General features: G+C 38.6%; 1 protein-coding gene and 1 pseudogene across 4 annotated transcripts in view; one reads left to right on the top strand and one right to left on the bottom strand.

Annotated features, from left to right (window-relative positions):
- Nucleotides 1-12259, bottom strand: part of DIAPH3 (diaphanous related formin 3) — a 464837-nt gene extending 452578 nt beyond the window's left edge. For all 4 annotated transcript variants that reach the window (XM_069467186.1, XM_069467187.1, XM_069467188.1 and 1 more), the window contains exon 1: nt 11920-12259. In XM_069467186.1, coding sequence (XP_069323287.1) covers nt 11920-12099 — 180 coding nt within the window. In that variant the 5' untranslated portion in view covers nt 12100-12259. The remainder of the gene's footprint in view (nt 1-11919) is intronic.
- Nucleotides 12260-17953: 5694 nt separating this feature from the next.
- Nucleotides 17954-22863, top strand: LOC138382457 (oocyte-expressed protein homolog; annotated as a pseudogene).
- The last annotated feature ends 4647 nt before the right edge of the window (nt 22864-27510 follow it).

Raw genomic sequence — 27510 nt, 5'->3', positions numbered from 1 at the left:
AAACCAATAATAAAACAGTAATTATCCAAGGTCACACAGCTACCAAACAGCAGACACCAGTATTTAAGCCCAGGTTATCTCCACAGCCTGAGTTCTTAAAGATCTCACAACATGGTCTCCCCTCTTTCCCTATACCAGACGGAATGTGAGCCTCTTGAAGTCAAGGACCAAATTGTATCCACCTGTGCTATGCTTGGTATACAGGGAATTCAAATATTTACTGAATAAATGAAAACAACTAATTCACAGAAAGTAACTAGAAGGGAAGGAAGCAGAGCATGGTATTCAGAGGGGCAAAGGGTCGTGGGAAAGTTAAGAAGGAGGGTTGTCTGGTTTTCCTTATGCTTTTTCTTTTACAATGAAACATATTTAAGCATTCTTGTAGGATGATGCCTGTAAAGAGTGAAACATCAGGAATAGGGCTGGGTCAAGAATAGTAATAAAGGGATTAACCTTGAACAAGAAAGCAGATACTCCTTCTGTGGATACTGGAGGAGAAGAATGAAGAATGGTTGCAGATACAGATGATTACAGCAAGTTCAAGCAAAATGGCCTTTATTTTCTTTCTGAAAAAGGTATCAAGGAGAGTGCTAAACGTCAGGAGTAACCATCTCTAAGATCTATTAAGTGAATGCTATGTTATGTGCCCATCTGGGGAAAAAACTGAGTGCTTGGCACATACACACAAAATATCAAGAAGGATAAAAAAGAAAATAATAAATGTCATCATTGCTTCTGTAAAAAGGAGAACAGAGATCTTAATTAGCAGTCTGGGAGAAAAGGGAGGCTTAGTGAATTTTGCTTCATACTCTTACACTGTTGGACTTTATAAGAGGTGCAAGCATTACTTTTTCAATTTAAAAAACTATTTACAACAAAAAAGAATCAGCCCAAGATGAGGTAGAAAGAGTGATAAAGGTTTAGCATAAATGCTGAGAGAAATTAAAAAGGAGGTGACCAAAGAGCTAGCTAAAAGTCAGGACTCTGGAGCCAGACTGCCTGTGTTCATATTCATCCTGCCCTATTCCCAGCTGTGGCACCTCAGGAAAATTCCCTAACCTCTCTGTGCCTCGGTTCCATCCCATACAAAACAAGGGTAGGGAGAGTACCTACTTCAAAGCACTGTGTGAGGAATAAGTGATTACAATAGCACCTAGCCCACAGTAAGAGCTGAATACATGTAGTTATTGTAATGATGATTTTCTAGCCTAACAAGCCCATTGTAAGAGCTGAATAAATGTACTTATTGTGATGGTGATTTTCTAGTAGCATCGAGGACACCCGATACCTGATGTCTAAGGGCATCAGTTCACACAGCTGGGAAGGTCTGCCACCAGGATGCAGCAGTCCAGTTAAGCCACAGAGAAACCTGCCAAGTTGCTCCAGGCTTGGAAATCTAAGGCAATTAGACAAGGAGGGCAAAGGTTCTATTATTTATTTATATTCTACCTTCTGTGAGGTTTGAGGAAGGGAGGAGTTTGAAAGCATCCTGTTTCAAAAGGAGCTCCACGGTTACTTCTGTGGAGCAAATGTTGGCCGCAGGAGGCAGAGAAAGAGAGGCAAGCTCAAGGGGCTGGAGGACTAGATGAAATAGAAAGGGAGGGAGTATGTCCAGGGACCAAACCTCTTGTTGTGTGACCCACTCCAAGAAGGGCAGGGTCCCTGGACACAGTCCCAGTGTCCAGCAGGAAGGAAGCAATGAGGAGAGAGGATGGTAGGAAGCAGGAGAAAAAAAGGTCAAAATGCTGTCAATACCTGAGAGTTTCCCACTATAGTGATGGGATCTCCCCTACTCTGGAGTCCGCAAAAGAATCAAGAGAATAACAGTAACAACAGCTGTCACATATTAACTGCTAGGCACTTATGCCTAAGCTTCTGTAACTCAATTAATCCTCCTAACAATCTAAAAGCATAGATACTGATCATTTCTATTTTCCAGGTACGAAAAAGGAGGCACAGAGGTTGATTAATTTGCCCAAGGATATACAGCCATATTTGAATCCAGCCCAAGCCCTTTTTATCACAGTTTAGAGGTGGGGCTCTAAAGCCACTTTGCCAGGCCCAAGTTCTACAATGACCCAGTTATGTTTCTGGTAGTCTTTATATGCCCTTGTCCACGACCACTGGGATCTTTTCTAAAAAGTAATGAACATTTAGGGTATATCAATAATATTTAAACAAATTAATCATGAATGGATTACTGAACCAAGCAGTATAAGGTTATAAGAGTAATTTGCATACATTTTCAATTAGCCAAGCATTCAGATTCCTCCTATAAACACAAGTCTATACACCAGACACCACAAAGAAAGTGACTTCAAAAAGTTTACAAACACATGTATAAAGTAACTAAAAGCAGGTTCAAGATAACATATCAATAAGAGTAAAATAATGCCCTCAGAAGAGAGGCTGAGTAAAGTTAGAACATGGTTTTAATTGGAGACCATCACCTTTTATAAAGAAATGAAACTGCCACATTAAATTTCTGAATGCAGATTATATGCATTCCATTTTTCTTGTTCATTTCTCAGGCTGTCAAATTTTTCATCAAAAAAAAGAATTGCAATTGTCATTATGAAATGAATTCTATCAAAGGTTTTAATAAACAAAAACAGTTTAAAGTCCATAATTAATGTCACCAATTTGTAAATCTTTTATTTAAAAACTCAATGTTACAAAGTTTCATCTTATGACACCCAAACAAATAGTCCACCTTGGGAAAAAGCAGTAATTATGGGATAAACTCTTCACATGCTAGCAAGATACTTCATGATAAAATTAATCAAATAAATGCAACATTATGGATCTCACAATCCATGTACCTTACTAAGGGCTTCAAGAAATGCTACACCGTTACTCCTTAGAGAGAGCTATGGTACTATGAACAGGTATTTAGCCACCTTTAATTTGTGAAGGTCTGACTTGGACCTCAGCTACTTCAGTATATCCAAGTCCCTCATACACCCAACGTCCTTATTTGATACATTAAATTCTTAAGTCACCGCCCCCTCCATTCCAGTATTTAAGATCTGCCATAATACACAGAGGTGGAGAGATTAGAAAACTATTGGGTATTAACTCCACTCACAGATTTACTTTTAGTAATTGGAGCCCTAAAACACACAATGAAAATTGAAATTAGAAAAAAAAAACCCTATAAGCCTTCTCCTCAACAAAGTGAAGAGCAAAGATTACAAGCAGATATATATAAAATAAGGGAGAGGCCGGGCGCGGTGGCTCACGCCTGTAATCCTAGCACTCTGGGAGGCCGAGGTGGGCAGATCGCTTGAGCTCAGGAGTTCGAGACCAGCCTGAGCAAGAGCGAGACCCCATCTCTACTAAAAATAGAAAGAAATTATATGGACAGCTAAAAATATATATAGAAAAAATTAGCCGGGCATGGTGGTGCATGCCTGTAGTCCCAGCTACTCGGGAGGCTGAGACAGGAGGATCGCTTGAGCTCAGGAGTTTGAGGTTGCTGTGAGCTAGGCTGACGCCACGGCACTCACTCTAGCCTGGGCAACAAAGTGAGACTCTGTCTCAAAAAAAAAAATAAAATAAATAAAATAAAATAAAATAAGGGAGAAAATGGGCATTTCAATAGAATTTATGATATTTTATTTCTTAAACTTATTGGTAAGAATACAGTGTTCTATACCTCTTTTGTATGAAAAATACATAAGAGAATATTTTTTTTTAAGATTGTGAGTTTCTTGTTTACCCAAGAAAACTATCAGAAGTGCTTTGAAGCACACTGTATACATTCTTCACTACTGATAAATACTTACCAATCACTTTCATCTCATCACTAGACAAAGGACTGAAGTGGAAAACCTATGCCTGGTTCAAGTACTCTTCTAACATCTTGACTTAATTCAACTCTGGGTTCCTAAAACTATGGTCTACAGAGTGCTTCTACAAACTCTCCATTTCTATATGACTTTTTAAATCTTGTATTTTTTCAAGATTACCTTAAACATTAGAAGTAAAGTAAGCACATTCTGGACACTCTGAATGACTCACTCTAAAGCCAAGTTCTGTCAGGCACATTTGGTACCCACACTTGCATTTGTATTTATGATCAGCATGGTACCCAATGAGGGCCAAGCAACATCATGAAACAGGTCTTCACAAGCTCCTCTACTTAGGAAGAATTTCGTTCCAAAAGCCTGTTTATATAATAATTCCAAAATCACACCATTCAGGGAACCATGCACCCACAGCTATGGAAAGTTAAATTTCTAGAGAAAAATGAATACTGAAGTTGTTAGTATTGGTTCTGATTCTTTCTGCTTTTTCAACAGTTTCATACCATTTACCAAAAAATGTTTGCATATGGCTGTTTTCTTTTCACAAACAGGTTTTTAACAGTTTGCTTTTTCACCCACACCCTCAAGCTAAGACCCTGTGAGAAAGATAGTGGTGGTGTTCAATGACAGGCCTCTACCAACAGTGTGAGGCTGAGTCTCTGGATTCATCGTCTATACTTATCTTCTTCAGCCTCCGCAATTCCATTTCCACCTAAGAAGTTGACAGAAAGAAAAACAACAAAACATACACATATTTTTCCAGTATTAAATCCAATAATGATGACTTAATTTCAGCAGAACATCCTCATCAATCACAGTAAATTAATGTTGTTAATTTGAATTTTATTAGTTTTATAGTTTTGTTTTGGATTTTATATGTAAATCTATTTTAGTTTTATAGTTGTAAAAGAGCCATAAGCAGAAAGAGTTATACTTAGTTTTATATCTGCACATATATTAGTAAAATTATTTTTATTATCATTCAAGTCCATAGTGGAGTTATCACAATATCTTTTTTCCTAAGTTTGAGGTTGTTTCCTTGGTAGGTTTCTTTTTTATAAGTTTCATTTGTATACAAGTTTCATAGTCATATGAGCCTCATTTTGCGAATAAAAAACATACCCCTCAGAAAGCTTCAGAAACTTGCTCTCACCATTCAGCCAGCAAATTAGAACTCTGCAGCAACCCAAATGTCACCTTGTATGCCAGGATAAGAACTGAATGGCTCTGCCTCTACCACACCATGAGGAAAAAAATCTGGCTCAGTTAAGATTTTTCCAGTATAAGAAAGTTATTCAAGAAGATAATGTATGTTTCAATGCCCTAAAATCTAGACAAAAATTGTGCTGCTGGTACTAATGATAACAACAAAACCTGTAAACATTTACACAGAGGTTACAATGAACCAGGTACTATTCTAGGACCATAACAAATTAACTTTTAATCTTCACAACAACCTCATTTTATACCTGAGGAAAGGAAGGCACAGAGACAGATTAAGTAATAATCTGTTCACATAGCTTCAAACCCTGAGAGCGGTACAAATCACTGCTCACAAATGTTATTCATAATGACTCTTCTACAAAAAACTACAAGAAAGAATACTAGTGGGCCTTTTGAAGAATAAAATTTATGGCAAGCATTTCCAAATAGTTTTTACTAAGTAGCTAGTGAATGTTTAAGCACCAAAACTTAACTTACTTAATAACTCTTAAATTCTCCCCATGTTAATAATGACTATTCAATTTGCTATTTGAGAAAAATTACTCTCATTGGTAAGGTATTTCAATGCCATCCTGCTGCTATTGAGAGAAAAGTTACCTTTGTAGATTCTGTTCAAAGAAAGCCCATGCTTTGATCCTTAATATCCCATGAAGTAAAAGGTTATGCTTAATCTATATTTTATAGATCTAAAAGTCAAATTAGTTTCTGGGATAAACAAGAAAGAGTGTGATGGTAAGCATATTCTTCAGCATTCATTTGATTCCTAGTTTAGAGGATACTATGTGCTGAGTTAAAGACAATTACATTAGTGTAATACGTAGCAGTTTTTTCTCATATTATTCTGCAAGCATAAACAAGTTATACACATGTTAATTTACATTCTATATAAAAAGCCAATTTTAAATCCAATTTATAAGGCAATAAATATATAAAGATTCTAGGACACAGCAATAAAGTTATGCCATAAAGTAGAGTTAATTCAAGACAACAATAATAAAAGCATGACAAATTTTAGTATTCTACCAACTACACAAAGGTGTTTCAGGTAACATCTGTTCAGAAGCAATTGCTACAAGATAGACTAGATGAGATGCAAGGTTTCACAGTGTAATAAATGTATGTCAGTTTGCTTGCTTCATAATTAAAGACATGAGTCTTTGAAAAAAGCAATTAAGCTTTGCTCTAAATCTGAGACAATCATCCCTATCCCCACCCTTTTTTACCCACGAAGATCTAGAGTGGTCCAGGAGTATTAAATACCTAATGTATTATCTACTTTCAGCAGCTAAATGTGCCCCCCAAAAGCCACTTGACATATATTGTTTCTTTTGATAAACCATAATGTTTTTTAAAAACTGGTTTTTTTTTTTCTATTTTATTAGGAGGGATAGAAAGGAAAGAAAGTCTGGGAGAATTCAGAGCAATTTCTTGGAAAAGCAGCCTGGAAAACATGATTTTACCTTCTGAAGGTTATAATGTCTGATAGGTAGAATTTTGACATGAATTAAACTCAGATGCCTAAAGCTTTCAACTAAGAGCACTATCTCATTTCTTAACAATTTAACTCCAGGAAACCTGAAAACATCACTTAAGCTGACTCAGTGAAGGAATAAGTTCAAAAAAAAAAAAAAAAAAAAAAAGCATACAAAAATCACCTCACCTCCATATTTTCTCAGCTTTCTCAGCAACTGTAAAAATGACACAGCAGACAAAAGATGAATGAAGGTTTTTGGCTGTTATTCCAGCCGTTAGTTTTTGGTTGTAATTTGGTTACCTCATATACCTCCAAATTATAAAACTTCCAAAATAAAGGGATACCACAAAGGAAAGATTTAAATGAATCTGATCTCCTACAACCTTTCAACATGGTCATCCTCACAGCTATACCTGCTTCGTTTCCTATAGCAGCTGTAACAAATTACTACAAATTTGGTGGCTTAAAACAGAAATCCATTCTCAGTCCTGGAGGCCAGAAGTCTCAAATCAGTTTCACTGGGTGGAAATCAAGATGTGTTCTGGGCTCATTTCCCTCTGGAGGCTGTAGGTGAGAACCAACCGTTCCCTAACACTTCCGGCTTCTGATGGCTGGATCACAGATCCCTGCCTCTGTAGTCACGCCACCCTCTCTTCTTCTGTGGTCAAATAAGTATACATGTGTTTGCATTTGGGGGCCAACCTGATAATCCAGAATGATCTCAGCATTTTAAAATCCTTAACTTAATCATACCTGTAAAGTCTTTTTTTACTACATAAGGTGACATTGACAGGTTCCAGGGATTAAAGAGTGGCTATCTTTTGGAGGATAGTTATTCAGCCTAACACACCTACCTCCAAATAAACTCGATGCGATTAGGCAAGCATGCACTAATGTCATCAAACCTACTTTGGTTTCAGCTGTACTCAAGTTCCTACCATCTGTACAGTAAACAAAAATTTTCCAACCTTATAACTCTTCCCACATCACAATCTGCCTATAATGAGGAAATCACTAATTCTATATTCATTAAAGGCATCAATAATTATTGCTAATGGTTCCTGGATAGAAAAGAAGCAATAAAGATTCAAACTCCCAAGAAGTAACAAAGATTAAAACTGTCTATGGGAGAACAATTCAGGAGAATGATCAAGGATGTGTACTCTGGAGCCAGCTTGCCTAGGTTCAAAACCCAGCCTCACCAACTGGCAGCTGTGTAATCTTAGGCAGCTTAATTTCTGCATACCTCAGTTTCCTCATATGGCAAATAATACTTTGCTAATAATAGGGTGTTGTAAGTATCAAAGGAGTTGATATTTATAAAGTGCCTAGAACAGTGCTTGGCTCATTCATAAAGGTCAACTGTTATTACTAACAAATGTCCAAACACAGTAGATAACAGATATTAATGGACAGGGTGAAAAATCTCTCACAACCAAAACTGATAGTACTGCAAGGACATAAATAAATAATAATTAGCCATTTATTTGATGGAAACTATTAGATGAAAGATTTACACTAAAGTCTATGAGAACTTGTAAAGGATATTCCGAATGGAAAAGAATTCCTCCACCAACTTTGACCACCAATTTACAGGCCCACTTTCAACAGACTGACCCACATCCTAGAGATGGAGATTTCTCCCAAAAGCCACATGTCCTACTCTCAGTCTGGATCTGGTGGCCACCACCAGGTGTACTGTTTGTTGCTAAGAGCAGTGGGAAAGAGGTATGACTAAAAAGCTTTTCACAATGAACAGAGCAATTGTTCTCTTCTAGAAGAGAAAAAGGACTCAGGTCCAGGTAATGAGGGCATGATCTAGGGCAGGTTCCAAGTTTAACAATCGCACTGAATTCTAACTTACCTTTACAAAGTCTCTACCCAGGTACCCATCTTGTTCTCTCAGCCTCCTCCAGTTGTATTCCATCCCCCAGTAGCTATCTCCAGTATCTTAATAATCACTGCCTAATATATTTTCTACTGAAACCAAGTTGGTCAGTTCAAACAGCCCAAAAGTAGTTGATTTATAGTGCAGCCAAACTATCATACAATTACAATAGACTAATTTCTACTATTTACATTAATCTATGGGGAGAGGTTCTATGCTACATAACTTTTTCATGCAATTCACAAATGACTTAAAACCCAAAACTATACATTCAGTAGGAAACAGGGGTTGGTTTGTCTGCTTTCTCAGGGCTCAAAGTAAAACAGGATTTCAGTGGGTACCATAGCTCCTGCTTTCTTAAACTACAAGAACAAGTGACCAGTTTCCCACTAAGATCTACTACTAGCTTGCATCTTTCTAGAAAAAGCAAAGAACTGACTTGACATCTGCAGGACAGCAGACTGAAGTGCAGAATAATCACTTGTTGAAGCACTGTGGGGATCTACAATGGTCTCAAAAATCACTCTCCATTCCCAAAACAAGAGTTAGTGGTGTGGGACCAAAAGCACTGAGAGGTAGGCAGACTAAGAAGAGCTGCTCTGAAGGCAGCATTGAAATTGGGATACCGAGCCTTAGGGCAGAACAGAGATAGAGCTGAGCCTAGAACTCCAGCCCCTCTTAAGAATCCCAGCTCAAGACGGAGGTTTCTAATCAGCAGCATACCCAGGCTCCTGGTGGAAACAAACTCAAATTATCTCCTAAGAAAAAGCATCCCCAGTTTAGGCCTCCTGGAATCCTACAGGTTAAGATAAAGCAATGATTACAAAGATTAACAAGCACAGTGGAGTGAGATAGCCACCACGAATTTGAGTCAATGGAGACAGTCCAAAGGTTGCATATACCAGAACTGTCAAATAAAGAATAAGAACAGACTGGGTGAGATAGCTCACATCTGCAATCCTAACATTTTGAGAGGCCAAGGTGGGAGGATCACTTGAGGCCAGCCATTCAATACCAGCCTGGGCAACATAGCAAGACCCTGACACTACAAAATATTTTTTTAAAAAGTTAGCCAGGCATGGTGGCCTGCATCTATAGTCCCAGCTACATGGGAGACTGAGGCAGAAGGATGGCTTGAGCCCAGGAATTAGAGGTTACAGTGAGCTATGATCAGACCATTGCACTCCCTGGCAACAAAGCAAGACTCTATCTCAAAAAAAAAAAAAGAAGAAGAACAGCCAAGTAGGAAATGTTGAAAGAAAGAAAGAAATTAATAAGAAACAAGGGCCTATCAAGAATGCCCAAGTAGGCCTGGCATGGTGGCTCACACCTGTAATCCTAGCACTCTGGGAGGCAAAGGTGGGAGGATCACTTGAGCTCGGGAGTTAGAGACCAGCCTCAGCAAGAGTGGACCCCATCTCTACTAAAAACAGAAAAAATTAGCCAGGCATGGTGGCATACTTCTATAGTCCCAGCTACTCGGGAGGCTGAAGCAGGAGGATCGCTTGAATCCAGGAGTTGCTGTGAGCTAGGCTGACACCACGGCACTCTAGTCCAGGCCACTGGGTAAGACTCTGTCTCAAAAAAAAAAAAAAAGAGGAAAGAAAGAAAGAGAGAGAAATATCCAGCTAGATTTAAAAACAAGCAAATCAGAACTTATTAAAATAATTGTTACAATAAAATATTCAGAAAAAGATAAACAGCAAAGTAGACATAGCTGATGATAGAATTAGTGAACTGGAAGATATATTTAAAGAAATTACGATGTAAGCAAGAATCTAAATTATTTTCAAAAATTACCAAGAGTCCAAATTACTCCTAAACTAATTACAAAGTCATGATTCACATCAGATCCCCACCCCAAACCACAGTATTTTTGATGTGTTTATTAGCTTTAGAGCTTAAAAGTATTACCTTTTTTATGTCATTTCATCTTTACAATAACCCTTTCAATAAATGGCATGCAGAGGTGGTCAATATGGCATACATAAGAGTGAAAAACAGCCCAGAGACTAAAAACCAAATCACCTGATACATCTTTCAATGAAACTAAACCAAAATATTAATTTAGGTCTTGTTTTGATGACCTCCTTGCTGGGAATGAGTCACAGAAAATCACACCACAGGAATTAAGACAAAATGGAATGAGACTATTAACCCAGACAGTAGACTACAAAAGGAAGAAAAGTCATTGCTCCAGTGGAATCTTCTCACATTAGGCAAAATCTTTTATTACCAAGTTAACTCTACCCCACTCATTCTTCAGATCTGTCAAGATAACAATCATCAAATCTATATTTAATCCTTCTGCAAAACCATTTTGATACTTAATTTAGCATTATTAATCCATGCTTTTCCTCATTTTCAGTATTCTGCTCTATCTCTTAGCTCTGCTCTCAGTTTTACTCAACTATTATTTTTTACTAAATGTTATACTAGCAACTGGTTCACAAACCAGTAATCCTTTAATTTGTGAATCATAACCTAAATGCCTCACAATTTTTATTTGTCCACAGAAGGCAAATGCTGTACTATCACTTAAAACAATGTTTTTCCATACTCCTAAGTAAAATGGAGGAGTCAATATTAAATTTCAATTCTGTTGGACTCACCCCAAATCTATGAAACTTCTGTTACTTATTTACACACACACAACAAATATAACAAATAAAACAATTATTACTGCCTATTCTTTCACTAGCTGATCCCAACAAAAAGACTTACAAGGTGCTAATCATAACACTTCTCTTGAGTGTTAAAGTGAATAACAAAAGCAAACCAGAATAACAAGTTTCAAATATTTAGACTTCTTTCCAAACTAAATACAACATTCTTTAGCAGTGACCACACAGCCCGCCAAGTTTTAAAACTAGTTGTTTCAACTTGGAAAAGTGTATCTACCTTAAAAGTTCTTACATCTGCTTTAAAAGTTATTGGGCGGCCATTAAGACTGAGACTCCATCCTTACAAAAAATAGAAAAATTATTCAGGCTGGCACGCCTGTAGTCCCAGCTACCAGGGAGGCTGAGGCAGGAGGATCTATTGAGCCCAGGAGTTTGAAGTTACAGTAAGCTGTGATGACACCACTGCACTCTAGCCGGGGCGACAGAGCGAGACTCCACTTCAAAAAAAAAAAAGAAAAGTTCTTATTGGATTAAAATATTAAGCAGAAAAAAAAATACTATCACCTAGAAGTTCACTTTGACATGTCTTATACCCTCTTACACTAGAGGGGAAGGGAGAAGTTCGACATTAAAAATGCAATGTCCACCTAGATAACATAACACACATACATTTGAACTGCTTTTCACATCAGCCTTAAGAAATCTGGGCCAACACAAAGATCAGAGCATTTGTCACAGGATCCAAACAGAAATGGACCCTGTCACTGGCGATCCTTGATGATGGGAAGCTCTGGATGTCTAGAACAAAATTTAGTTTCCCAGTCCCTGTAGGCCCACCCTCGGCTCTCAGCTCCTCGGCAGGGCGGAAGCTGCCCTACCGCAACGCCAAGCGACACTTACAAACTTGGGGCGTTTCTCCCCAGGCTCCTCGGGGCCACCGGGCGGCGGAGGGTACTGGGGCCCCTTCCTGCGAGGCATCTTGCTTTCCCTGCAACTGCGGACCGAGCCGGAGGAAGGGTAGGGGGCCCCGGCAGCGGAGCCGTGGACCGGGTGGTGCAGACGTGGCCGGTGCCGCTCCATCTTTTCTCGCAACTCCGGGGGGCGGAAAGAAGGTGGCCAGTCAGCAAGGCACAAGCTAGGGGGTCAGGGGACCACGGCGGGCTTGCCTTGCCGGTTCCACCGCCCACGCCGTCAGCCCAGCCCAGCTCAACCGCTGTAGCTGGGTTCGCAGCCAACACATACGAAAACTCCCGCCACCCGGGCCGCCCCGGACTCACCAATCACGCGCCGCCGGGTCAATGACACGCGGGGGAACCGCCCCTTCCGGGTGTACCGAAACGTGATTGGCTGTTCCGTCTGTCCATCCCTCCACTCAACCCTTCTGGCGGTCCAGGCCGCTCACTTTAAGGGCGTAGGGTGGGGTCAGATTTGGAGAAACGTTGGGAAGAAACGAAGAAGTCGTTTGCCTGGATTTATTTGGAGTTTGGAGAACAGCTTCCGGCCCAACTGGCAAGCGAGCCGCTATTTGGGCAGCGCTGGAATGTAAAATCATCTGCTAACCCTTTGTTTGCCTGTCTGGGGAGGCCCGGGCGCGATGGCCGCTGGGAAGAGTAGTTCTAGGGTCTCTGCTTGAAGGCGTGCTGAGAGGGAACGACAGCGCCCACGAAGCTCCAAAAGGAGGCTTCCTCGACGTAGTTACTGAACGCCTGCTGAATGCCTAAATGCTAAGTACTCACTTGGGGTGCCATAGGGGTCCACCGCGCCCTTTAGGAGCTCGCAGTCTAATGTGGTTAGCAACCCCGCACGCAATTGGCAAGTGTTATAGCAGTTGTTTTTAAAAGTTCCTTAAGAACAAAGAGGAGAGAGAGTAAATCAGAAGGAGCGGATCCGGAAAGGCAAAAGGAAGGATGCAAAGATTTCCACTAGGCAGAAAAGAGTGGCAGGGCATTCCACACAGGAGCAAGGCCAAGAGGGGTCAAGAGCCTAGAGATGAAGAAGCTTCAGGGTCATGTCATGAAGAGCTATGAACTGAAACCATGCAAAAGAGTCTGCTATGTATACCCACAGTAAACCTATAAAACTAACACGGGTTCCTCGCGTGTCAGTGTAACCAGTCCCCCATCGAACAAATTTCAGTGACCCCTATATAATCCTCTCAACTAATTACTTGATCCTTTGAGTTGTTTCCCAGAAATGGTGGGACAAAGGAACTGAGATTCTGAAGGCCAACAGTTACCATCCCCGACAATCTGTCCCCAATGCACTTAGTTCCTAGTTACACAACAATTTACCCCAAGGCATTGGCCTCTTCTACAAAAGCCCATGATCTCATTAGTTGGAGAGATGGACTTGAAACAGCTTCTCCCATTCTCCCGACAAGATGAAAATTCCATTCTTCCTTGGCAATACTGGCTGTCTCAATAATAGGATCTTTGTGTCACAAGCAATTGGACCTAGACCAAAACCCCCTTGCAGTTTTGACATCAGTGTACTTTTTTCCCCCTTTAAAAGTCACCTTTTCCTTTGAATTATTTCTTTGAGATACCTATCCTCTGATTATATGGAGGTGGTGTGGTAAATATGCAGTATCAATTTTGGTAAAAGATACAACTCTAGGTACTCTGAGATTAGCACACAGGTGCAGAAAATGGGCCTCAGTCCCAAAGAAGTCTTCAAGCTACAGCTTTTTATTTTTTACTGTTTGTTTTTGCTGTGCCAGACTCTATATCACTCTCAGTTCTGAAAGAGCACCTAATCTTTAAGAAAACTCCCAGGAAAACAGTAAGGTCAGGAGAACTACAAGTGTTAGGTAGATAGTGAAGGATTCTGTATCTCTTAGGTGTTAGAAATGCTGAAGGAGGAATGCACGAGGCCAGGATAGGTGAAAAGTTTATTTTAGTATCTGCATACAGAGGGGCAGAGCCCAAGATGGGCGAGTGTTCAGGGTTTTTATGGGCAGATTTGGGCGGCTTCCCCTCCCCAGCAATGGGAGTATGGGGCTACCTTGCATAAGCCAGAAATACCTTGCAAGAGCAGGATACCAAGTTTTGGCTGTTTATATAACTACAAGGGCCCCAAAGGTGGGGAGGGCTGAGGGTCCAAAGGTCAAGCTCCCATGGAATTTTCTACTGGCCTCTAAATTCAGCCTAACACTATGGACAGAAGTGGGTGCTCTTGCAGTTCACCACAAGTGGAGGTTCAGAGAGGCTCGTGGGATATCCGCATGTGCAGTAAGACTCACGTCATATAACTCCCAATTGACCAATCAAAGTGGTTCCATGGTAATGTCTGAGCCACAAGGGAGGGCCCAGTCCAAACCTATAAAACAAGACCCAGACCATAACCAAGCCCTTTTTTTTTTCTCTCTCTCTCTCTTTTGCTATGGTAATGGGACCAGTCATCTGTGGCATATGTATCTCTCTCTGTAAACCTGTATCTTGCTCTTGCTCTGTAATCTTATCTTTCTGTTCTCAATAAAGCTCATTTTCGTGCTTTCCTTACTTTGGTGTATCTGGTCATTCTTTGGCCATAAGCGCACCAAGAACCGACATTTCAGACTACAACCCGACACAAGTATTTCCTTATGCTCCTTTGCCTTATGTCTTGATGTCAGTTGGACCCAGATACAAATTTTATTCCTGTGATTTACCATCTATGTGATTTTGGAGATGATGTTTAACTTTCTTTGCTTCATCTACAAAAGGGGGACAATTATATTAATAGTAATACCTACCAAATAGGGGTATTTTCAGGCTTAAGTGAGAAAGCATATATACACTGTCAATGCTCTCCAGCCAAAGACCACCAGGAGGAATACCTGTAGCTGAAAAAGCTGAGTTTATTACTCACAGGAAGCCAGAACCAGTGTTTTGGGGAACCACAGGGTGTCTTAGAAAGAGGATGTTAGAAAGCCCTTAAAGAACTTGAGCTTTTATTATGTGATTTGGGGAAGACTTCATGCAACATGGTGGGAAAGGTTGCTCAAGATTAGGTGGTGTCAGGGAGTGGGGACTATTCAGTGATTGGGTATCTTCATCTTATCTAGGAGGGTGGCAAGATAAAGAGCAAGGCAAAAGCTATAATTGACAACCAGGCATTAGTCATCCATATCATCAGGAAAATAGAGATGTTTACTGTCAAAAGACAAAATTAAAATCTATTAATAGTTTAAATAATATAATTGGCTTTTATTTGTGACTCTAGAATCCCTGAGCTGAGCAGAAGAGGCTAGTTTTGTAGGCAGAAAGTAGCTGGAGGGAGCAGAAATAAGGAATGAGAAGCAAAACAGTTGTTTCAAAGTTACTTTCCTTATATGGTTAAAACAGAGGGAACTTTCTTATCGTGTTTGGCTCCTTCTGATTGGTTGCTATGAAAGTGCTTTGTTGTTGTTGTTGTTGGAGGAAAATTAGCCCATTTCAGAGTGTAGTTTGATTATGTGGTGATAGCATGAGTCAATCCATTCAGGTTTGATCTGGTCTGCTGACGCCTAGTGTAGGAACTTAGTCCAAAACTAACTTGGTCCATAATGGCTTCTCATTAATTTATTTAACATTGATATTTTGTGATTTTACACTGACCTTTTTCTTGTCCCTGATTAAACAAAATTTGGAAGTGGTCTTGCTTTGTTTCACTTCATCATGGTCATAGAGTGACCTTGTCTGATATTGGTATTCAGTGAGATACTGCCCATCAGGAGAACAGCATGGCCTAGCTGTGCATATCAAGCCAGTTTCTAAAAACACTTAGGCCTACTTGGAAGTATCAAACTAGTTTCCTGATGTCAAGGGCTGCTTTTTTCTTTCTCATGTCACATAGCAAGTACTAAATATTATATAAATAAGTCGGAGCTACAATAGTTAATTTTCAGGTTTACATAGAGCACTCTGAATTTTTTCTCATAGAAATTCATTGGAACTGCAATACACCAGTGAAAATAATATCTTTGTATAAGTTTTACATTTTTGTTTTTGGTTGTTTATTTGTTTGAGACAGGGTTTCACTTTGCAACCCAGGCTGGAGTGCAATGGTACAATCATAGCACACTGTAGTCTAGAACTCTTGGGCTCAAACAATCCTTCTGCCCCAGCCTTCTGAGTAGCTAGGGCTCCCAGTATGTGCCACCACGTACAGCAAAGTTTTACATTTTTTGTAGAACCCTTTATATTCCTTATTTAAACTTGTGTTCATTATTTAAGCCTCACAACAGCATGCACTAACCCTCATTCTGATCACCTGATAAGAATGATACAGCCCACTGGGTCAATAATTTTGGATATAGCCCACTGGGTCATTAATTTTGGAAAATTCTACTTTGTGCCAGGTTCAGTGCACTGGGCTGGGACAAAGTTGAAGGTAAGAAAAGGCATGCCTGGAAAAGCTTAGAATTCAGGAATACTTTTCTTTCCTTTATCATTTCTGTTTAGTCTCAACATCCAATTATTAATGCCATCCTTCACTTAGTGAATCTTCATTGAGGGTTCACTCTTAATGACTATATTAGAAAGTTGTGGAAAGTTGAGGGAAGGAATTGATCATACCTAATCAATATTTTAAATGAGATATCATTTTACCCTTATTAAATTGGCAGATATTATGAAGTCCCATGTCACCAAATTTTGGCCCAGATGTAGGGATATAGGAATTCCTACATAGATGGTAGGAGTGCAAAACTGGTACAACCACTTTGGACAACATTTTGGTAATATCTAGGAAAGGTGAAGGTACAAGTACCTATGACCCAGCAAATCCATGTCTAGATGTCTCCCTGGAGAAGCCCAAAAATACGCTTACAAAGATATTCCTTGAATATTTTGTAATAGCAAAAATGGGTAAACTATTTAACTGTACCGAAGTAAGGGAAAGAGTAAATTCATGAAGGTTTATTACACAGTGGAATCCCCTAGTGCATTTAAAATAAATAACTAGGCCTACATACGGATAAATCTCAAAAACAAAGAGAAAAATCAAGTTGTAAAATATATATAAACTGCATGATACCAACAAAATCACATATATACATAAATGTGTGTATATATATATTTAGGTATATATGTATGTATGTGTACATATACGTGTATACATATTATGTATGTATGTATATGCATATAACAACACTGTAAAAACACAAGGGAAATATACACAACAACTTCACCTGCTTCTAGCAAGGGAAGGAATTAAAGCTGAAACTTTATAACTAAAGTGTCTATAAATGTTTTATTTATTAAAAGGGAGAGATCTGAAGAAAATCTAGCAAAATGTTAACACGTATTTAATCTCAGTGGTGGGTATAATGGTGTCTATTTTATTATTAATCATTTTCTTTGTTGGAAATGTTTCATATTAAATTTTTAACAAAATGCACAAATTAAGAAAAAAACAGAAATTTTAGAGATAGGTTCCTTAATTCTTTGTATTCTTCCACAAATTCTTGGTTTATTGGTATTGAGCCCACAATGAGCTATTAAGTCCATCTAAGGAAGTATAAAATAATTAATTTTCCTTTTAGGATGACTTTATTTTTTTCAATTCTGAATAATAAAAAAAAAATTCTCTCCCCTCTCCCTTGCCTTTCCACTTTCTTCTATATTTTCTTCTTACATCCCTCACTCTTCTCTCCCTTAAATTAATGCAGAGACACAGAGCGAAGAGACAAGGAAAGCCACTACAATTTCATTCTTCCAGCTTCGGGTTAAACTAAAAATTCAGTTCTTTATCAGACATGCTTTCCCAGTGGTCAGGAAACATTCAATTACCAGTCTAATTCAAAGCTTAATTGATTTAGCTTCACTACTTTCACCTTTATTTTACCACCTGACTACAATGGAAGTATACTTCACTGTACACAAATCTTACAGCATTTTGTACTTAATGACAGAGTATTAGAATAATTTTCTGGCCAATACCACTGACTTTGTACCTGCATTTCATAGCCTCAATGGCAAGATACAACGGTGTCACTTGCCCTACCAAAATTCAGGGCATGGTGTCTTCCACACTGTCCACATACTTGTCTTTCTTGGTTAAAATCAATGAAACTGGATTTGAGAAGGACAGAGTGGGAAATCCCAGGTCACATCTGGTCAGAAAGGACTCAAAGGAGCCTGACTCAAATTTGATCAAAAGAAAAATCTGTCAATACACAGGAGAAGGCGAGGCACAGTGGCTCATGCCTATAATCCCAGCACTTTGGGAGGCTAAAGTGGGAGGAATATTTGAGGCCAGGAGTTCAAGACCAGCCCAGGCAACATAGCAAGACCCTATCTCTACAAAAAGTTAAAAAAATTAGCCAGCATGGTGGTGTGCACCTGTAGTCCCAGCTACTCAGCTATGATGATACCACTGCACTCTAGCCCAGGCATCCAAAATATATATATATATACACACACACACACACACACATACACACACACACACACATACACACACACACACACACATACACACACACACACACACATACACACACGGGAGGAATTGCTCTCTCATACTATAACCTTATGTTTGAGGAACTGCCAGATATTTTCAAAGTGGCTGCACCATTTTGCACTCCCACTAGCAATATATGAGGATTCCAATTTTGCCACATCTTTATCAACAATTTTTTTATCTGATTTTCTGAATGTAGCCATCCTAGTGGGTGCAAAGTGTTTTTGATTTGCCACCTGTTTTTAGTAAAGAAAATGTTATTGGAATTCAGCTACACTCATTCCTTTACATACTGTCTATAGCTGCTTTTGCTCTACAACAGTAAAGTTAAGTAGCTGCAACAGAGACCACATGGCCTAAAATATTTGCTATCTGGCCCTTTACAGAAAATGTTTTCTGACCCCTGCTAAATGATTTTTTTCCCTTGATGTATCACAATTACTTTTGTTCGGTTGGTTATTTCCTTTTCTTCAGTGAGAGTAGTATTTTAATAAAAAGCAAATATTAATTTTGGATAACTATTCATGCTGGAGCTGAATACTTACCTTTGACATATTATACACCCACACCTTTTCTCTTTAATCTGTTTAACAAGGTCAAGAAGATCTTGCCACCATAAGGAATCACTGGAGAACAGAGTTTATTTAAGGTATGTACGAAAAGCTAAATTATATGGATATGTTATTCTTCTTAAAATACATTTAAGCAATTTGTGCTCTGATAAGTTTTCTCCAGGGTCTTATGCTCTAAGTTCAGATAGAAATTCTTCATAGGAAATGTAATTAGTATAACAGAATTTAATGTCATGCTTAATAGTTTCCCAGAATGTTTTGATTAGAAAATTAATCTGCCCATGTTTGTAGATGATAGAGCTGTTTAAAGGAGAACAGAAATATTCCTATTAGTGTGATATACTTAACTAAGGTTCAGTTGAAAGTATTAGATGTCACTACCAGATCGCATTCCCAATATTTAAATAAGTAGGAAAAAGGAATTAGGTAATTATTAAGACTGTTGTAAGATTACAGTTTAATTCCTTCATATTAAAGCACAATTACTAAAGCCTAAATATAATTTGTTGAGTCACTTGGAAAATAATTTGTCTGACAATAGCAAATAGTAACTATGTCACTCAAAGCTAAAAATAAATGTAATAAGCTGCAAGACTTCTATGGTGCCCGATAAAGATTTTCAAATTGTCTTTTTCTTTCATCTGTATCTCTATCTCATCACCATATGTGCTTTTCTTTTTTTATTCTCAAGTGAATTGCTGTGTTCTGAACATTCCTTAAGATCAAATGTACATAAAGCCTGTCTTTATTGAGGTCTCTTCTTAAGGCATCCAATTGTGTGCATTATTTGCTTTGTGTTCTGTTTAACCTAACTTGTCTTAATACAATAAACTAAGAATTATTTACTCAGTTTACTTTGATTAACATGTTGTTTACATTTGGGTCATGAAAGGGTAATATATAATTAGTTGCAATACTGACAAAAGTTAGCATCCTTAACTTTTTGCTTAGATGTCTGAAATACCTACAGTTTTATGTGAAATCAAGCTGTGCTTGCTCACTGTCCTGACACTATGGTCACAAATCACCAGAGAACTTTATACTGTCAGATCCTCATTCTCAGTCTTTAATCTTCTATTTGCTGCTGTTGATTACAGTATCCTTCTTGAGACTGTTCTTTCACTTATGTCTCTCATCATCTCTCTAAACATTCTTTCCCTGACCTCTGCTTGGGCTTTTCTGTCTCTTCCTGTCTGCTGGTGTGATGGTGTGCCTCTTTATGTAGTGTGCTTCAAGGCAGAAAGCTTGGTTCAGTTCCACTATGTGGGTGACTTCCAAATAATAAAGTGACTGGAGGTGTTCATGCTTACATAGTACAAACCTGTCTCAGTTTACTCATCTGCAAAGTGCATAGGTTAAATTGTGTTCCTCAGACATTCAAACTAAGATGCTCAGAGCTCTAAGATTTCACACCAGTACCTCAAGGACCACTGCAGAAGGTGAGGGAAAAGGCATCCAAGATGATATGATTCTGGGCCCCCTCTCCAGCACATTTAAACCAACACTGCTTTTACCTGTTGTATGTTCAACATGAGATATATGTGAAACAAAAAGGGATTCTGCAAAAAAGAAACAAAGAGTGAAAGCTTTATTAAATGAAATGGGATATACATCAGTGTTCCTTAAGCTTTTATTTTTTTATCACCCCCCTAAAAAAATCTTTTAGACATTTTTCCCAAATCATCTCCCCCATGAAATTTTAATGCTTTAGGTATACTATATATGTTTATGCACTGTATGTATATCAGTGCTTTATACATAAAAAGAGACTATTTCTTTGCCCCCCCAAACCAATTTTCATAATCTTAGTATGGGGTACCAAGGGTAATATCATTCTTCCGTACTCTAAATAATCCACTAAATAACTGAGTGACTTTGAGCTACTTAATTATCCTCTGAGAATCTCTATTTCCATTTATAAAACAGGAGAAACAATTTACAAGCATATTATCAAGATTAATTGAGGTAATATATGAAAGGGTTCTAGCAAAGTGCTTGGTACGTATTATTTATACATGCTCAATGAATGTTTGTTTTGTTTTTTTTTGTTTGCCACCTTGAAAGTTCCATCTAGTCTGACATTCTATGAAATTAGAATTCTATTTGGATATTCCCAATCTAAACAAAAAACAACCTCTCACAATCCCACAGCTATCAACTTCTCCTCCCAATTGCCAATGTTTGCCAGCATCAGCACTATTCTTTAGTATTCTAGGAAGAAAGCTTTAAAGTCCTCTTTGATTTTCCCCCCTTTGACAAATTACACCTAATTCAAGATGGTACAGGGTGAACAGAGAACACTACCCCCAAAATCTAGAAGGGAAAAATGCGATAGTTTGCCCCTCTGAGAATTAAACCAATTAAATCAACACAATGGGAAGAAGGTTATTTTTTGTTTGTTTTCTGAATCAAAGGACGGGTAACTTTGACTTCACAAGTACATTAATCTATGTAGAGAAAAAATATTCATCAGGGCCAGGCGAGGTGGCTCACGCCTGTAATCTTAGCACTCTGGGAGGCCAAGGCGGGAGGATTGCTTGAGGTCAGGAGTTCGAGACCAGTCTGAGCAAGAGTGAGATCCCATCTCTACTAAAAACAGAAAGAAATTATCTGGACAACTAAAAATATATATAGAAAAAAAATAGCCGGGCATGGTGGCACATGCCTGTAGTCCTAGGTACTCGGGAGGCTGAGGCAGAAGGATTGCTTGAGCCCAGGAGTTTGAGGTTGTTGTGAGCTAGGCTGATGCCACGGCACTCTAGCCGGGGCAACAGAGCGAGATTCTGTCTCAAAAAAAAAAATATTCATCATAAGTTAGGTGGTCAGAAATTAAAAGGAGGAAAAAAATGAGACTATCCCACGGACACCTAAAATCTAACACATTACAAAAGTGAACTCAGCATCCTTCTCCCTACACCTGCCTCACCCAATAAACCCACCTCACTGAATAGCAACACAGCCTCCCCAGTTACCTAAGCAGAAACCTGCTCCATTTCACATCCAGTCTCTAAATCCTGTCAATTCCTCATCCTTTAAACCCACTCAAATCCATTCTCTCCGCACCACTGCCTTGCCTCGGAACAGGCTCTGCCCCTGCTGACACGGATGGCTGAACCGGCCTCTAACTGCCTTCGCAGGCTACACTCTGATCCCTCTAAGGCATTCTGCAGGCTGCTGCCACTCTGCTCTCTCTGAAAAGGCTATCTGGTCATCTGTGTACCTCCCCTGCTTTAAAATCCAGCCACTTCACGTCACACTCCTTCAATGCCTCAAAAGAATGAGGGGAAGGGAAACCTCTCCAAGAGAAACTGCCACAAACCAGTTGACTAAAAAATAGGTAGCAGAGCTGGACGAAGCCCCGCTGCTCCGAGTGAGCTCGGCTGCTGCTGGTCCCAGTGTGCTGGACGACACTGATGTTCCTGAGTCCCAGCGGGACAAACCGACTCCGGCCCACTCCCTGGAGAGACTACTTCTGTTACCACTTCCGCCGCGGCAGCTGCGCATCCGGCCCTGGTGGTTTCCGGTGCAGGAACCGAGGGGCCTTTTGGTGTTCTCCCTGGAGGCATGGCAGGCGGACTCGCCTTTTGGCCCAGACCGAGCCATAATTGCAGAAGTGAAGCGGGTGAGCCAGGCCCTGCTGACGGTGAACATAGTGGATTCCGGGAACTTAAGTTGAAATCGCTGTCTTCAGACGGCCCAGCGTCCAGAATCGGGTGAAGAGCACGCTCTTCGGCCTGGCGTGGTTTCATCGAGAACGTCGTGCCGGAGCTGAGAAGATGAAACGCCTCGAGGAGAACTTGAAGGCCCAGCGTCAGGTTCCCACACTCCCCAGCATCCTATTGCTTAAGGCAACATAACTGTCAGGAGCATTGTGAGAAGAGTCCTGTTTCTCCTAAAGGTAAAGAGAAGCAAGTACGGTATTCCTAAATCCCTGCATCCCTTTTTCCTGTGTCTTGATGGATAGTGGTTTATTTTGTTGCAAAAATGAGTTTGTAGAACTCCTCTGAAAAAGAAATGGATTTCAATTTTGTCTAATGGCAAAGATTTTTGCTCACTTAAAGCAAATTTATTAAAAAAAAAAAAATAGGTAGCAGAAAAACCTTTTGACTAGTTACTTGATGTCATGAAACTTCTACCTTCTTTTGACCTTAACAGAAACAAACTTGGGCCTAGCCTAGGGAAAGGAGGGATGCCTGAGTTTAGCAAGTTTTATAATAATATCCTTAGCCAGTCACCCACACTCAGCAGAGACTTTTCTCTACACTATAAGAAGATGTTTACTTTTTCTTCCTGAACATGGAGACCTGCATTCCAGTAAGTTAGGAATTCACTCAGTTTATTTTCAGTGCCAAAATGTTTTTGATAAATTTTAATAAATAGTTTTTTTGGAGAACTCTGTTCAATTTGTTAGTAACTATTCTACTATTCTTATAGTTAGGAAGCCTGACTCATAGTTCTGTATTGTTTAAATTACTGCAGGGTCATGCAACACATGACGTTTCAGTCAATAATGGACCACATATATGGTCCCATAAGATTATAATACCATATTTTTTTTTCTGTACCTTTTGTATGTTTAGATACAGAAATAATTACCTTTGTGTTACAATTGCATACAGTATTCAATGCAGTAACATACTGTAAAAGTTTGTAGCCTAGGAGCAATAGGCTATACCATATAGCCTAGGTGTGTAGTAGGCTATACCATCCAGGTTTGTGTGAATGCACTCTACGATATTCACATGATGACGAAATTTCCTAACTACACGTTTCTCAGAAAGTATCCGTATTGCTATCTATGTATAACAGTATTTCTGTTCTTCATTTTCCCAGCTTTAATTTTACTGTAAAATCTCTTCCAAGTTCTTCAGCTTAGACCTATATCATCATCTCTCTTTCTTCTCCTTTTCAATATAATTTCAATAAACCTTTTCCTTTACCTCAGATTGTATCTTCATAAATAAGTCTCCAAGATTTTCCTTTTCTTAAAGGCAAATGCTTGAACCTAATTATCATCTCACCATATGGTTTCTCTTCTCTTCTTTATTCCTCAAAACTATCACGCAGTTCTTTTGCAATTGCTATCGAAATTCATCTGACCTCTTCCCATTATATTTGTACACCTCTAAACTTACCATCTGTCATTGTCCTTCAGATGGTTACTAAATCCTGAATTCATTTTAAGGTCTTGCCATTCTATAACTCAATTTCTCACCTCTCTCAGTTATATGATTCCCTAAGCCTAATTTCCACTTCTTACTAACAAGAGGGAGTGAACTGTTATAAACAAAATAAAACATCCTCTGTGACAAAGAAGAGTTGCACCTTACCTGTTCCCTGAAAAGTGGTCTTTAGCAAGGACAAACTACACTGGCAAAGGAAGAAAGAAGGAGAGCACGCGAAGATATTGAAAAGACAATTCTGGTATACCATGCCCCTATTGAAGTCCTCTGGAGAGATGAACACCTAGGGGACTTGTCTTAGTCCATTTGGGTCGGTATAATAAAATGCCATAAACCGGATGCTTATAAACCATAGAAATGTATTTCTCACAGTTCTGCAGGCTGGGAATTTTATGCTCAGGGTACTGACAGATTTGGTGTCTGGTGAGAGCCTACTTCTAGTTCATAGACACCTGTCTTCTTGGCGTGTCCTCATATAGGGAATAGCAAGGGAGTTCTCTGGGGTCCCTTTTTATAAGGGCACTAATCCCATTTATGAGAGCTCTGCCTTCATGTACTAATCACCTCCCAAAGGCACCACGAAAAAAACATCACAAGACTGTAGAAACATGTATTAGCTTCCTTCAAATCTATATTAAACCTAATGTTGAGGCATAGTCTGTTTTCTTTTAGTAGCCACTTATTCCTCTGTCCTTAAGACATTCTCCCAAATGTTTTTTTAAATTATATAGTACTTCTAGTTTGACCTTTCTAAACTGAGATTTCAGAGCACAGGACTTCATTTTGATATTTCAGAATTTGAAGTTCATATCCTTTCTATCTAATTAATAACATAGGATTTCACGCAGTTTGAACATGTCCTCTCGTAGTCTTCACTCTTCCAGTGGGAAGCATTCTCATCTTTGAGTTCTGTCTTGATACAGCAGCACCTATTCCCTTCAAGTGTTTTGGTTGATCATAGATGGATTTTTCTCTACTTCTTTATATCTTTGCTAACATATGATAACAAGTACCACAAACTGAATTTTGGATGTAGATGAACCATGTTTTTATATGGCAGTGTGATACTGTGGTATTTCATTTTCAAAATATTAAAATATGAAAATGTACCCAGTTCTAGATAGATGGTTTAGCTGTCGATGGCTCATTAGTTCTTTTCAAAATAAAGAACTTTTTATAGTAATATGTTGTATATAAAAGCATTTTATAATCTGGACATTTATGTCTAAAAATATAAATTATCATTGTCCCTGGTATGTGTTTACTACATGTTATATAGATATTATATCTGACGTGTATATATATTTTTATATATAATACATATTTATATACACATACACAAATATATATGCAATATACATTTTCATAAGTTATATTTTAAACATTTATATCATATTTTATATTATATTAAAATATATTTTAAGTATATAAGAAATATATATTTTTAAGATAATGTTAATATTAGTTTTCATTCCATGAACTACCTAATTGATGTTGTGAAGTTAGCTGAAAACATGACAGATGGCAGGAAAATAACATTTAGTATTAGAACTCTGTCATAAATCATTCATAAGCAAATAATTCATCCTTCCCAGATAATCAGGGGTTGATAGTATCAAAACCTTAGGACTGATAGAAAGTGCAGTTTGGAGATGCATTTGTCAGAACTGCTTCCATTGCAAGTTGCAAATTTTTAACTCAAACTAGCTTAAGCACAGAAGGGCATTTTATTTTCTCTCATCACTGAGAAAAATACATGGAAAGTTCACACAATAGAAGGAACTAGATATGGAACTGGTGATTGTGACTGGCTCCATAAATTGAAAAATTAAAAAGCACGGTTTCTTGTCTAAAATTATTTAGAATTTCCAGATGGCAGAGCATGAAACCTAGTGTGGAGTCCTTCAAAGTTCAGAACTGTGTGTGACTACACAGGCTACATGTCCACAAAGCTGGTCCTGCCAGAGATTCAAGTCAGCCAGTTCTTCGCTTCTCCCTTTCTCCCTGAAATGTCTCATGTCCACTTTTCTCTGTTTTTTTCTCTATGTTGTTCTTGTTCTCTCCGACCGCAGAGGGGCTTAAGTAGTCCTCTTTGCTAATTCAAACACATAACATCTCAGAGAAGGCTCTGACTGGTCAGGCATGAGTGAAATGCCTCATTGTATTGAGGGAAAATCTTCAGGGGAGAAGTGGAGTTACACATGAGAGATAATGGGATGGACCTAAACATCCAAACCACAAGAAATGAGGGAGGAGTTCCTCAGAGGAAATTGGCATGCTCTTGCCAGTAAAATGAGATAGAACAGTACCCTGAATGGGCAAAACTGAAATTACCATGTGATTTGACTTGTCACCCTACTGGTTGTAGTTTTTTCATCTTTCTGACTCACAGTCGTGAAGATTATATGAGATGATTAATACCACATTACAGACATTCAATAAATATTAGTTTCTTTTACATTTTCTAATGTTATTGTAGACCCCAGGCTATAAAATAATTGTATGATTAAGTGAGGGGAGACGTGTAGTTTTCAAATTTATATGTAAAGATAAATTACACAGTGATTCTGGTTGGCTCCAAACCTTTTCTGCAAAACCCACAAATAAGAATGGTTGAGAGAAAGCTGAAGGAGAAATGGCAGGGCAGGTGAAAAGAAATCTGTTTTTACAATATAAAGGTAACTTTTTTCCAGAACACATTTTCCTAAGTAGAGACAGTGAATATTATTTGTAACAATTTGATCTGTTAATTCCCATCAGTACAGATGGACATTCTATAATGATAAACAAAGCTCTTTTGAAGGTTTGGAAAAAACAAGAAGGAATTTTAAAAATTTGCCAAATATAACTTTCTTAAGACTCAGGGCAAGCCTTTTGTTGCTGTCATTCACAGAAAGGGCAAGCCCTTTTCTGGAGGTTCCCTATTAGCCGTCACCTATTCAGATATCCAGCCTGTTTTTTTTCTGTGCCTTTTTCATTCAACTTTCTGAACTATATTCCAGAGCTTCCTTTCTTTTACATGTGGGTATACTGGTAACACCATAACCCATACATTTTTGAAAGTTTATTGAAGAATAGAAAGAGTCTTTCTACACCCTTAGAAAGAAACGAATGAAGTTTAATTTCTAGGAAGAGCTGAATGGGGAATTTATAATACATAAGAGAATTGATAAAAGATAAAAGGAGAAACAACATTTTGCCTTCATTACATAGGAGAGGTAACATGGAGAATTGACTAATAACTAATGTAAACTGCCAGTTTTATTAAAAGCTAAACATTATTTAACAATTTTGATTTTTTTTTTTTTTTG

Source organism: Eulemur rufifrons, chromosome 4 (assembly GCF_041146395.1).
Source record: "Eulemur rufifrons isolate Redbay chromosome 4, OSU_ERuf_1, whole genome shotgun sequence".
In the NCBI taxonomy this organism is placed as follows: Eukaryota; Metazoa; Chordata; class Mammalia; order Primates; family Lemuridae; genus Eulemur; species Eulemur rufifrons.
Note: the sequence above shows the minus strand (reverse complement) of the source record. Positions and strands in the feature narration are given on the sequence as shown.